Source organism: Kwoniella bestiolae, chromosome 4 (genome assembly GCF_000512585.2).
Source record: "Kwoniella bestiolae CBS 10118 chromosome 4, complete sequence".
NCBI lineage: Eukaryota > Fungi > Basidiomycota > Tremellomycetes > Tremellales > Cryptococcaceae > Kwoniella > Kwoniella bestiolae.
The window spans coordinates 1,598,669-1,612,707 of record NC_089244.1 but is presented as its reverse complement, the minus strand read 5'-3'; the positions used below and the strand labels follow the sequence as shown (position 1 = coordinate 1,612,707).

Below are 14,039 nucleotides of genomic sequence, written 5' to 3'. Positions count from 1 at the left end.
GGGGAAGGGGGCGGGGGGCGGGAAGGACAACGACAACGACAAGGACAAGGAGGGTTAGACACGGTGGTATCTTACACTGTACATGTGCGAGGAATCAAGGAATGGGTGGCTCTAGCGTTCGGATTCTGACATGACATTTGCCAAATATTGACATTTGGACCCGTATATCTATCCGTCTCCGTTCTCTTGTTCCTTCTCTCCATCTCAAAGTATCCCCTTCTATACGTCAATAGTAAGTGATGCTGAAGGGGATGTTATACTCATTCATAGATACCAAAAGATGTCACCTTGAGCCACAAACCATACCAAGTTACCTATTAACATGAACGGTGGACATCGCCGCTTTGACCTGATAGTCAACCACGTTTGTTGTCCCTTTTGTATACAAGTTTCCCTGACTCACTGACTTTTTTTCTACGAGTAGAGCAGTCATCACCAACTCAGAATCGTACCATCATAATCACAGACACCCTTCACATTCCTCCGTCTCTTTTACAAAAGCACTCAAACATAGTTGGATAGTGTGCACTTCATACTTCATCCTCACTCAGTCACCTGTAGACATCACCTCAGACGACTAGAGAAGCAAGCATAAGCCTATCCTCGACCCTTTGTGTCGTACAGTAAAAACAAAATCAAATCGAAGGCTCACGGCCCGATCATCTTCACCACATACACCGATCATCAAGATCAACACCTACACCTCGAAAGATACGGATATTGCTTTCTCATTTCCCACTTGGAGATCCTCATCGAACCATCAATCATCTCCTTCGCATTCTACCAGCTGTCATCGTTATCCCATTGGACCCTCAGCATCATGAAGATCACAGAAAAATTGCAAAAGGCCGAGAAAGAGGGTAGAACATTTTGGAGTTTCGAGTTCTTCCCTCCTAGGACTGCTCAGGTGGGTTATACGCTTCTTTCATTCATAACTCCCAAATCAAGTATCGAGCATTCTCATGACCCTTACCTTCGTTGCTCGAGATGAGCCGAGCTGAAGTGACATTTGCCTTATAATGATGTTTAGGGTTTACAAAATCTCTATGATCGGATTGAACGTATGCGCAATCTTGGTCCGGAATTCATCGACATCACATGGTACGTCAGCTTCTCTCTTCATTTGCTGGTCGCCCGAAAGAGCATTAAAGCTGACTACACGTCATGTTGCGCTCGTAGGGGCGCAGGAGGAAAGAATGCAGATTTGACTAGCTCGCTCGTTCAGGTATGTCAAGAGACGATCGGGATTGAGACTTGTATGCATTTGTGCTGCACCGAGAGTAAGTCTATATGTCTCTACACAATATCGCCTTGATCTTCGAGCTGATTCCGTGTACAGTGCCCAAGGAAAAGGTAGAATGGGCTTTAGCAGTAAGTTCCATCTTTCCGGCTGCTTCTCCCCGTGCTATATGCGATCTTGCACTGATTTTCGCTTACTCATCCAGCAAGCAAAACAACATGGCTGCCAAAACATCCTCGCCCTCCGAGGAGATCCAGTCGCAGGAACGTCCAAGTGGGAACCCACCCCTGGGGGTTTTAACAATGCTGTTGATCTCGTCAAGCACATCCACAAACACTACCCCGGAGACTTCTGCGTAGCTGTCGCAGGGTTCCCACAGGGTCATCCCGAAACACCAGAAGGAGCAGATGCCTCCAAGCAGGAAATCCAATGGTTGAAAGAGAAAGTAGATGCTGGAGCAGAATTCATCTTCACCCAACTATTCTACGATGTCAACATATTCTTCGATTGGGTTAAGAGAGTAAGAGCTGCAGGAATATCCGTCCCAATCGTTCCTGGTATAATGCCTATTCAGAACTGGGAGAAATTTGAAAAATGGGTTGCGAGGGAGAACATCGTTGTTCCTCAGCATTTCTATGATGCTCTCGGACCGGTAAAAGGAGACGATGAGAAGGTCAGACAAGTAGGAACGAAGTTGGTCGCGCAGATGTGTAAGGAGATTTTGGCGAATAAGGAAGCTGGGATCAAGGGGTTACATATCTACACGTTGAATTTGGAGAAGGGGGCTCGGATGTTACTTCAGGAATTGGGGTTGGAAGGAAGGAGGGAACAGATCGCTCCTTTGCCTTGGAGACCTTCTTTGACCCCTCATCGAAGGGCGGAATCTATCAGACCTATTTTCTGGTGAGTGGACTGTTGCTCAGCTTTCCCTAACCCAACATCATCAGCTGGTATGGTATTGGTAAAGCTGACGATCGAATATTAGGGCGAATCGGGTTCAATCGTACTTGTCCAGAACTGACGATTGGGATGAGTTCCCTAATGGAAGATGGGGAGATTCACGTTCGCCAGCTTATGGTGATTTGGATGGTTATCCTGTGTCCATCAACATCAACGTGAGTAACACTACTCGTCATATCGTGTTCTGAAGCTGATTGAGCTGATTCAACGTGTTCTGATTTGCTAGGCAAATGACGCCCAAAACCTCTGGGGTCACCCCACCACCTTCTCAGAGATATGCGACCTGTTCGCACGATTCTGTAGAGGTGATCTCTCCAAGCTCCCATGGTCTTCTCAGCCTCCCGCATCTGAGACTTCGGTTATTGATGAACAATTAGCCAAGATGAACGAATTGGGATATTTGACTATCAACTCTCAACCTGCTGTCGATGGTGTGCCGAGTGATGATAAAGTGCATGGATGGGGTCCTACAGGTGGATACGTTTATCAAAAGGTATGTCCCGTTGCCTTTCGTGTCTATGATTCCTTGCGCAGTACAGCTAAATAGGAGGTGGACATTTTCAGGCATACTTGGAATTCTTCGTTTCGCCCGAACTGCTCAATCCTTTGATTCGACGTATCGAACGAGATCCCAGAATCACTTATTATGCTGTGAACAAGCAAGGTGATTTGAGGACGAATACTCATAGTGAGGGACCCAATGCTGTTACCTGGGGTGTGTTTCCTGGAAAGGAAATCGTTCAGGTGAGTGGTGCTCCTCCCCGCCGCTCATTTGCATCAAAGGTACTGATGAGTTACTTGCGATATAGCCAACAATCGTCGAAGCTGTTTCCTTCATCGCCTGGAAGTGAGTTTTTCTCTGACTACTTTGTCCATGCAAGGGGTCGTTTGCTGATCGTTCGGTACGGTATGGTAGAGACGAAGCATTCGAACTCGGTCTACAATGGGCCAACCTCTACCCACCCTCATCGCCTTCTCGAGAATTGATCGAATCGACCATGAACACCTCATACCTCGTCAACATCGTCGCTAACGACTTCAGAGATGGAATGTCGATATTCGAACCTTTCCTACTCGATCAATCGGCTAGTAAAGTAAGCAAGGTGGTTGAGAGTGCTCAACAGACTGTTAATGGAGTTCTGAACGGTGTGGTGGAGAGCGTTAAAAACGCTGTGGGACTTGATGGACATGCCATTGCCAATGGGAATGGGATAGCTGTCAATGGTCATTAAGTCTTCAACGGACTTTGATCAAGGGAAATGCGATCAACTCGTATACCTTTTTCTCTTCTCTTCTCTTCTCTTCTCTGTGTCCGATTTGGTTTTGGTTTCACATATATAGTGCAATTGAATAGAATAATGATTTGATCCCCCGCATCGCATTCAACATACTACGTTATATACCCATACATTCTCCTTCTAGAAGTTGTACAGTATTTCTGATCTGGTTTTGTATAGACTACTAGAGGAGAGCGTTCAACATCGCATCGCATCGAATATCAAAAGAAATGACAATGCATACAATAAATTCCCACTGTGGTCCATGAACATTGCTCATATGGTATGGAAAGTCCTTGTTTCCCTTCATTTGCCACTCATGTTGTTGAGTGTCGTTCCTGACTCGCGACGACGCACGGACCCTCGGTATAAATTTGGGTTGATTACCAGATGAAGCCGATGAAATGATGGAATGATGTTGTTTTTGCTACATTTACCCCCTAACCATAATCATTCAACTGGTATTCATCATCTCACCTATATATACACCTCTCTCTCATCTTGATCATCCGACCACCCATTCTTCTTCATCCCCCCCACCCCTCTCTTGTCCATCTTCACTTTGCCCTTGCATATAATCACATCGTAGGCAGATCATACGATCATCCTCATCCTCTGCATAATCGGTGAACCTCGAGATAATCGACAAAGTGCGAAGATCAACCAGACTCATAGCCCTCCGGGGTTCGTCCCCCTCCTCTTCTTTGAGGGGAAAGACATCCCCTCAATGTCTTCTCCATCACACGACATCTAGACATGCTTCTTCCTCTTCCTCCTTGTCCGCCCCATCACCTCTGTCTACTAGCCGATCTAGATCCACCATACCCTCGGAGAAGATCGATTCCCTTCAATCGACATTTGACAGAGCTTTCCATACGACAGCTTCGGCTTCTGCCCAAGTCTTACCTGATGACCATTATTCTCCTTTTTGGAACTATCACCCCCGCCCACCTCCAGTGGAAAATTGGCCTGAACCGCTCGCCTCCACTTCGACCTCTCGTCAGCGCGATAGAGATGTAGATTCAGAGTTCAGTCAAAACCACAAGGGGAAGGGAAAGGAGAAGGAATCCGATCCTACTTCTACGTCTACGGCAATGGGGGCAACCACGAAGAGGAAGGTAATGGATCAAGCGAATTTGGAACAAGGGGAATTTGATATTTCTCCTCAGATGGTGGATGAGCTATATCGATCATCAAATTCAACAGATGGGATGGACGAAATACCGTTGGACATGACGGAGGAGGAGATATTGGGTTTGATGGAAAGTATGAGTGAATCAACTCAGGAAGATGTATTTGGATCAGAGTCAGAATTGGTGCCTCCGTTGGATGAGTTGCCTCTACCGGAGATATCAGATCCTTTCGCTCCTTCCCCTTCCACATCCACAAAACAACTTATCACCGTATCTCCCACCAGAGAACCGCGCCATCTTCCTGCCCTTACTGTCCCCATTCCCCCTCCAAACCATCAGACAAGATTCGACTGGCGTACTCGAGCGCTGAGTCAGCAGCGGAAGAAGCCTTTCAGAGGGTATTGGTTTGGGAATTTACCGAAGAGACGAGAGGAAAATTGGGGGAAGTTGCAGTTTGGGCAAGAGGGGAGGGAGGAGTTAGATAGGTATGCCAAGCAGTGAGTTGTTGTTCTCCGTCAATATATCTCATATCAAGTATGCCCCCCAAAAGGTTCAACGAGCGATCCTCGTTTATCTTCCTTCCGTTCTATTCTCTACATCCCAACTACAGTTATACCTCACCGGACTTCCACCTTCGTTTGTCTCCAACAATACATGCTGATATTTTTGTTCAATCCTTCAGTTTCATCCCCCTTCTTGAAGCTGAACAAGCAGAGGAAGAACGTCTTTTCAACTCGCGTATAGCGGAGTGGTCCTTTGATAGACTAAGAAGAGAGGGATACGCCTTAGATGAAATGAGAGGATCAAAGGGTTATCAGCCGAAATCGTTAATGGGCTTAGGAACGGTATATGGTTTTGTGAGGGGTAAAGGAGATAGGGAATTGCCTTTCAACCGATTTACGTGAGTAAATCCCCATACCTCACAGCGTTTATATATTATTGGTGATGGGCCCTGCTGATCTGTTTGGATTCGTAGGATCGGGAGTAATGTCATTCTCAGTCGTACGGACCCTCAGGTAGATGCTGTGGGCGCTACGGCAGATGGGAAGAACAAGCTCATTGGGAGTGTGTGGAATTGCACGAAAGGGAATTTGAGGATTATGTTTCCTCAGGAAATAGAAGATATAGATAGTGGTCATTGGAGGTGAGCTTCCTCGCTAGTAAAAATTCGATTACTTGCGACAAGCTGACGTATACCGATGCACAGACTCGACGTGGCTTGTAGTGATTTTGCAGTTCGACGTCAGATTGAGGCTATCAAATCGCTTAATCTCGATCCTTATCAGCAAGATATGGGTGATTTTCCAGATGACCCCGATCCTTCCGATTCAAGCTCAACAAATAATGGAGCTAGGACTCCCGAAGGATCCGCTGGCATAACAGCACTGTCAACGGCCCCTGTTCTTGCGAAAGACAAGAAGGACCAGACGATCCTGAGAGGTACTGCCATCCGTGATTTACTCTTCCGAGCTTTCCAAGAAGACTATACACCTGCCAGTCACTCGAGAACAAGTGCGGGGCAAGTCCACCATCATACCTTACCTACCGATCACATCGTCCAGGATACCAGCGAGATGAGGCTCTCCGACCTTGATGCTATACCCGAACCTATCCCCGACCGCACACCTGCCACTGGTATCCTGGCCAAGAACCAGCTCATACAAAGTTGGACCGAGCGATATCGACGACCTGGTCAACCGGTCGAGATGGAAGGTGATCCGAAGGTGGGGCTGAACGAAAGTCAATTGAAGGCCATAGCTATGATGTTAAGTGAGCGATTATCCTTGGTACAGGGAGTGAGTGATCAATTTCAGCTGTGGGGTGTACTGGAATGAACACGGTCTAAGCTGATGATATCATGATGTAGCCACCTGGAACAGGGAAAACCCGGGTGATTATCGAAACCATCAAACTCCTCAAGAAACACTGGCAAATCCCCCATCCTATCCTGGTCACCGCTCACACCAATGTTGCCGTTGATAATCTCCTTTCTGGATTGAGAGCACACGATATCAAAGCTTTGAGATTCGGCGCAGTCAACCGTATACCCGAGGAATTCGGGGATTGGACTTTGGATAGGATGATTGGGAAACATCCTAGATGGTGGAATTTGGAGATGGCCAGGAAAGAGAAAGATTTGTTGGTGGAGAAGAGATTGAAAGGGGTTTGGAGTGGTGAGTCTTTTGCTATTAGTCTTATCTGGATGAGCTTTCGTAAGATCGGAAGAAGCCGTGGGTGGCTGATGTTTGTTTTTGACGGACTTAGGCGAGGATGAAGCTCGGTTGATCAAAGTAGGACAGAAGATATGGGTTATTAGACAATCTATAATGCGGGAGGTGTTGCTAGATGCGGATGTGGTGAGTTCCATCCATCTGTTGATATATCAGCTGTTGCGAAGCGATTTTTTGCTGTTCTGAGCTGATGAGAGTATTGGTAGATCTGTACCACTTGTCTTTCGGCCACATCCAAAGCATTACAGGGTATCGATTTCCCGATTGTCTTTCTGGACGAAGCCAGTATGGCTACTGAGCCTTTATCGCTTGTCCCGCTGACCAAGGGGGTGAGTATCGGTTACACGGGTGGATCATGTCGACAGGCAGGAAAGAGAGAAGCTGATTGATTCTAATTATCACGATACAGTCCGCCCACGTCGCTATTATCGGTGATCACAAACAACTTCCACCCGTAATTGTCTCACCTGAAGCGCATGCTGGTGGATTGGCTACCAGTTTATTCGAGAGGCTGATACATGAAGGCGGTGAGTTGTGTCTTCATCTTGAACGCGTATTGTCTCCTTTTCGTGGTCCCTCGACGCAGGAAGTCTCGCGGTTGGAATAATCATAGGCTGAATGATAATGGTCATCAGACGTCCCATCAACAATGCTTGACACGCAATACAGAATGCACCCTACCCTATCTTCCTTCCCCTCCCAAACGTTCTACTCTGGTCTGCTCAAAGACGGTACATCCCCTTCTCAACGACTACCTCCTGAGACCGAATTCCTGGTCAAAGATGAGCAAACGGGAATGAGAAAGAATATCACTTTTTTGAATCATGATCATCCTGAATCGCCGATTTCGAAGAGTATAGCAAATTACGCGGACGCAGAGTACGCTTGTGATGTGATTGCTGATTTGATGTATAAGAATCCAGTGGGTGTTTTGTTTTTTCTTCCATCTTATCGTATTCCTCGTCACTCTTTCATTCCTGTCTTGTTTGTGCGCAGTGAACGAATACCCTTTGTCTTGCTGATATCCTCCTACCGATCGACTAGTCCCTAAAAGGATCACAAATCGGAATAATAACGCCCTACATCTCTCAACTCCGCCTCCTCTCCAATGAACTTACCGAACCTGCACGACTCACTGCTTTCCGCGAATTACTAGGCGACGCCCGTGCGAGGGAATTGGAAGATATCGAGATTAAAACTGTTGATGGGTTTGAAGGAAGGGAGAAGGAGGTGATTATCTTCAGTTGTGTGCGGTGTAATGATGCCGGTTGGATTGGGTTTTTGGGGGACTGGAGGAGGGTTAATGTGGCGATGACGAGGGGGAGGAGGGTGAGTGACTCGGCTCGTTTCGATGGTATAGTAGCTCCATTGAGGTGATCTGTGTGGTCCCTTGGAAAGTCTATCAAGTCGAGGGATATGGGCTGTAAGTCGAGGGCGATTCGTTGACTTCTGTTTTCTTGCGTGGCTTTAGGCTCTTATTATGATCGGTTCAAAACGGACATTACAAAAAGCTCGGATGGGTAAAACCGCCGAGGAGACTTTACCCTCTGGAGGGGCGAGGGTATGGAGGGATCTGGTAGGTTGGCTTGAAAGTGAGGGATGTATTTTGGATGCTTAGGGATGATTGCGATGGGGGAGAAGAACAGCATATCTCAAAGTTGCAAAGTTGTATTATACATTAGAGTAAGGTTGGGATGTGTATAGTAGAATTACATCCTATCATTGCATTACTACTTATACTATGACTTATGCGATCTATACGTACATCTGGCGGCTGTACTGATGATGATGACGCTGATGAGTCATAGAGAACTATCAAGGACCAAAGGAGGGTCTACTCGTACTAAAATCACAAAGAGATCACAGCGGAAAGGATGGGTTGATTGATGGTAGTCCAACGCACGGATCACATCTCATAACATCTCACCACCCACACATTCCCATCGCATCGCATCTCCCATCTCATCACATCACATCAGCTCACTCTTCCCATCTCTTTTCGTTCTTTACTCTTCTCTTCCAGCCATCATCATCTCATACCCTCAAACCAACTCACAATGACTCTCAAATTCACCGTAACTTCAAACCCCACTACCCTCTCATCACTCGACTCGCATCTCCTCGAAAAGATCATACTACACCTCTCCATCCAAGACCTCATCTCCCTCTCTCAGGTCTCTCAATGGTTCCTTCAACTTGTCCGTGATACCCCTTCAGTCCAGTACAAGCTCTATTCGTCCCTTTACCAATGTACCCCTTCACCCTCTTCCATGACCCACCCGTCCAATCCTACCAAGAAGATACTGGACCTGGTAGAGAAAGAACGGAATATCATTAGGCTTACTCCTAGGATTGGTAGATTCGGGATAGGGAGGGCTGAGAGGGTTCATTCGGTTATGGGAAATTGGCTCATTACTATTCCTACTACCTCATTGGATCCTGGAAATGAAGGGGCGGACAAGGGTAAGGATGGATACGAGTTGTGCAGGGTATACAAGCTCGATCGACCAGGATACCAACGAGTCATCAAGACACAGTATAACCCCATCCTCGAAACTCTCCTTGTAGATATCAAGAGAGATCTGGTCGTATACGCGGATCAAGAGGGGTTCGTCCATCTCCTCGACTTTCAAAAAGAAGAAGAGCTCGTCATGGGTGGGACGGAAATTCCACTTGAGGATTGGATAGCCAGAAAGAGTTTGAGGATGAATTTGGTAAAGGGTGATAAGTTGGTTGTAGATCTGGGTGCGAGATGGTTAGTCTACGACTCGGGAGAGGGATCTTTACAACATGTGAGTCAGTCAAATATCGAAGCGAAGATCAGACTGGATGTGCGCTGACGAGATTCGCCACTTTCATCTTTGCCTTCGAAGCGATTCCCACCACGTACCCCCTGGGATAGCTGTCATGGGTCGATCATAACTTCTCGAGGTCTATTGGTGGGGTTGGACGTACCTAGTATTCCATGGGCTCCGAATAATAAGCCAAAGTGGGTAAACATACAATTCTCCCTGCATTTATCCACCTCGTGAATCCTCCTTGTCGAGTTCATTCGGCCACCTAAATGAACATCTCGCTAATCTCAATCTCAATCCGTCACTTAGAGAAGCCTACCTAGCAATATTCAACCTCTCCTCACCCCCCTCCGCACCATATCACCCCGAACTGCTTCTAGAACTGCCCTACTCCCACCATCTACTATCCAAGACCGTCCGATCACTCCCTACCACCCACATACCCAAAAACATCAAGATTGTCTCCTCCGATCAACCCCCCTCGATCCATCAAGCACAATACAACCCGTCCTTCATCCGCATTGATATTTCCTTCAAAACTACACCCTACAATGCCGTTCATACTGCTCAAAGGGAGATGCGATTGGAGATTACGATTCCGATGAAGCAATTGAATATGATTAAATTTGAGAATATTCATAGGAAGGTATGGGTGAAAGGTAGGACTTGGAGGAGGGGGAATAATCCATTTGATGGGGTGGAGAGTATAAAGTTTGGGGATTGGTCGCACCGATGTTTCCTGGACATTCAGTGTACCTCGTCCTCCCGCGGCAACTTTGGTTATACGGGCTACACCCTAACTGCCCAATACCGACATCAGAATAAAGGGAGAGATGAGGATGTGGGATGTCAAGTTGGGAGAAGGATGTTCAGTGTTGCTAATGCGTTGTTGGTTGAGAAAGGGTGGCTCAAGATTGATATAAGAGATTTCGATCATCGGGAGATCAAGAATGAGATGAATGGGTTTGGGGCGGTGAGAGGTGTGCAGTTGGATCAGCCCCCTCGGGATGGTGAGGTGGGTGCCACTCGTTCTTATTCGTTCAGTATTGGGAACCGAGGAACTGCTAATTTTTGGATTTCGTTGAGAAGAGACCGAACAAACCTCGTTGTGCACCTTTCAGCTATAATATAACGACTCAGGCTCAATCTGGATACCTTCCCTCCACATCTGTATGCTCGGGCCATTTCCGATTGGGTATTCCTGGGGGAGTGGAACGGATGGTAGGTGATGATGAGGGACAGAAGTTGGTAATTCAACAGGTAAGTTGTAAACCATGGTCAGACTACATGTTGCGGATTGCTGAGGGTTCTTGTTATTATTTGATAGAAGGGCAACGATAAAGTTTGGATCATCGATTTTGGGGCATAATTCGAAACGTCGTGTGTGTACCGATCGGATCCCATGATGAGAATGCATAACTTATGGTGTATACATTATGACAATCTTGGTTGACTTATGTACACGGCATATATATACAACTTATTCATGTGTTAAAGGGGTATATGTTCGACCCATTTGATTGAGGCAGATATCACCTTCTACTTATATATCCACAGACATACATATATTGAATCGTATTCAGACTGGTCAAGACGGTTCGGGTGAATCTTTCACGATGGTCTAGACTTATTTGTCGGTGGTTGGCTTTGATTTGATCAATATCAGCGTCAGCGTCGACGAAGACCTTACTTGTAAATAGAGAGTATTCTACTCACCTTATCGACCAGATACATATTGTAGTCAGGTAATTTCTTGCCCTCCTCAGAAGGGAACAACCTCGTCCAAACCCTCGTTATAGAAGGTATAACCCACTGCTGTACCAACTTCGACCCGAAGATCCATCCCATCACGGTCGTAAAGTTCAGGAAAGTCTTGACACCCCACTCTGATTCCTGGAACAGGATACGGGGAATACCAGGAGGTAATTTCTGAGCCTCTGTCACAGTGGGTCTCCAGGTTTTCTCATATTCTTCCCCTATCTTCTTGATATCCCCATGGTCGTGGTGTTTGGCCATCTCCCCCGCGAGGATGTACGACCCCGCCACAGAAAGACTACATCCCATCCCAATCATAGGTGTCCCACACCATGCGGAATCGCCTACCAGGAATACTCTGCCTGAATCGGAGGACCACTTTTGAGCGTGCACTTGCGCAAGATACTCGAAATACAAATCATCGCTTTCCTTAGTATCTAACCCCTCTAACATCCTCTGAGCATTCTCCCCCCCATCGGCGTAGATCTCTTTGATTATTTGTTTTTGGTCGGTGGGGGAAAGTTTCTCATAGCCTTTTGATTCGGGTGATAAGAACATCACGCCTGCTCGCTGGGTATTGGCTTTGAAATCTGGTCTGAAGTAGATGCACCGTTTGTGGGGGAGGTAGATTACGTGCCATTGGTCTGAGTAGGGGGTTGAGGATGTTAGGGGGATACTGAAGTATGCGATGTCTATTTCGTTATGAATGATGTTAGTTAGCATGGTATGATGAATTGCATTGTTGTTGGATGGGTCGATGCAGAAGACAACAGGTACTTGGAGATGTTGGAAGCGAAAGTCAACGCAACTCACAACATCCAATAGGTTTATATTCCACCTTATCTTTCTCAAAGACCAATTTCCTAGTCCAACTCCTAGCTCCCTCTGCAATTATGAGATAATCGTATTCCTCTGTCTTGCCACTCTTAAACCCCACTTTCACCTTTCCTCCTCCCTCGTTTGATCCTCCTTGCCCAGTCGGGGGTTCCTCGACACTCGTGATATAGTCGTTAAAGATCCATTCCGTCTGACCTTCAGTCTGCTTATACAGCATATCCGCGAAATCGCCCCTGAGAATCTCGAACTCGTTAGTTGGTCCATGACCTACTGGAAGGGACATGTAGGGGGTGTTATGTGCGTCGGTGATGGTCGTGCCCTTTTCGCCGGTGAAGCGGGCGCGGACTTCTGGCTCGAGGTTCATTCGTTGGATTGCTTCGAGCTGAGAGTCGAAGTCAGAATCAGCGACGAGAAGTCTACTCTATCTTTATCATTATCATTGGGGTGAGGCTTAATGCGTCCCAGAAGATAGACAGGGACACATAGGATAGGAGGAAGGTGAAGACCCACCCCATAATGAGCCAGATCCACACTCTGACCACCTGGCCTAACCCCATTCCACCTCTCGACAAGGGTAGTTTTGAACCCATACTTGTTCAACCAGAAGGCTGTTGCTGGTCCGGCTATACTTCCTCCGGAGATTAAGACGGATTTGGTTTTGGTGATTGCTGACATGATTATCGTGCATGGAATTGGAGAGGGTGGATGAGGTGAAGAAGAATGTTACCTTGAGTCATAATACATGCATGTGCTGTGCAGGTTGGTGATGGTGACATGCTTATCGTATCATTTCCTTGTTAACCTCGGCATGTAACTGGGTAACTACCTCGGCGTACTTGTAGATCTCAATACGATCTCATACTGATCCTACTCTACTAAAAATAGCCTGGCCGGGATAGTCACGTCACTTTCACCGATTGTGCCTGGAACAAATGCCCTCGAGTTCTCAGACATCGATCAAATCATGTGCTGGTCAATGACAAATTACTGCAATCATCTTCGAAAAGAAAAAGACATGCATAGGGAATGAGGTGTGAATTCTGAGATGGAAGATCCATACAGGATGTTTCCGTGTACTGCTACTTGTCACATCTCAACCCGGACCAACATCCGATCACCAACGGCTATTGGATTTAGTGACATGAGGCGCGACAGCTTCACCGACTGATTTCTGATGAAGGTCAGTGGTGAACACAATTCCCGTCAATTTCTCCATGTCCTTTTGTGACATGGATTGAAACCCCACAGAAAGCTTGGCGGGCTTGACCTGACTCAAGACAACCCTGTTCACCTCGTGCAAGGACTCCACCTCGTTGGTGATCATTCTCCCCTCGGCAGCCACCCAGAGAGGACCAGAATCCATCAAGCTTTTGACAGTTTGGGTCGTTACGTCCTTCTCGATTGATAGCTCTCCCTTGGAGACTGTTTCGTCGGGGTAGGCATCGACACAGACTCTGTTTTGAATTCGGGAGCGACCTTTGGAACTTACCCAGATGGCTGAGAGTACCTTGCTTTGAATGTCATCAGCCGTTTGCTGATCAGTCGGAAATGGGAGCAAAGTGTTGCTCTTTAGGACAGTTTGATCCCATATGCCTGTGGCGCTCGGTGTGGCGCTCCCTGTGTTGGGGACGGTCCGAGTGTAATATGTGATAGTTGACATCCTCCTTATGCGAATACGGTAGAGGTCGATGTGGTATACTGTCGATATGTCGATGGAAAGAAGGTATTCAGACCTTGAATTGGGGATAAATTACTGGTTCTGGGGAGACGTAGTGATATTTATAATGTGGATTCATGAGCCAAGAAGGCAC

General features: G+C 46.8%; 4 protein-coding genes across 4 annotated transcripts; 3 read left to right on the top strand and 1 right to left on the bottom strand.

Moving 5' to 3' along the window:
- Positions 1–820: 820 nt before the first annotated feature.
- Positions 821–3,432, top strand: I302_106179 (methylenetetrahydrofolate reductase; the record flags this gene model as incomplete). The annotated part of the gene is made up of 10 exons (XM_019191923.1): positions 821–907; positions 1,031–1,101; positions 1,180–1,280; positions 1,340–1,371; positions 1,446–2,143; positions 2,226–2,355; positions 2,427–2,693; positions 2,765–2,944; positions 3,010–3,047; positions 3,117–3,432. 10 exons carry the CDS (start codon positions 821–823, stop codon positions 3,430–3,432), a joined length of 1,920 nt encoding a protein of 639 aa, XP_019046553.1.
- Positions 3,433–4,571: 1,139 nt separating this feature from the next.
- Positions 4,572–8,459, top strand: I302_106178 (uncharacterized protein; the record flags this gene model as incomplete). Its single annotated transcript, XM_019191922.1, has 11 exons — positions 4,572–5,107; positions 5,293–5,511; positions 5,587–5,754; positions 5,818–6,406; positions 6,478–6,784; positions 6,876–6,967; positions 7,048–7,170; positions 7,251–7,368; positions 7,477–7,763; positions 7,886–8,170; positions 8,313–8,459. The coding sequence occupies 11 exons, from the start codon at positions 4,572–4,574 to the stop codon at positions 8,457–8,459; spliced, it is 2,871 nt and encodes a 956-aa protein (XP_019046552.1).
- A 439-nt stretch (positions 8,460–8,898) lies between these two features.
- Positions 8,899–11,005, top strand: I302_106177 (uncharacterized protein; the record flags this gene model as incomplete). Its single annotated transcript, XM_065870223.1, has 5 exons — positions 8,899–9,633; positions 9,715–9,830; positions 9,946–10,651; positions 10,726–10,896; positions 10,964–11,005. 5 exons carry the CDS (start codon positions 8,899–8,901, stop codon positions 11,003–11,005), a joined length of 1,770 nt encoding a protein of 589 aa, XP_065726295.1.
- A 258-nt stretch (positions 11,006–11,263) lies between these two features.
- I302_106176 (uncharacterized protein) lies at positions 11,264–12,903 on the bottom strand (the record flags this gene model as incomplete). The annotated part of the gene is made up of 4 exons (XM_019191920.1): positions 11,264–11,281; positions 11,353–12,083; positions 12,205–12,610; positions 12,739–12,903. The coding sequence occupies 4 exons, from the start codon at positions 12,901–12,903 to the stop codon at positions 11,264–11,266; spliced, it is 1,320 nt and encodes a 439-aa protein (XP_019046550.1).
- Between the last annotated feature and the right edge of the window lie 1,136 nt (positions 12,904–14,039).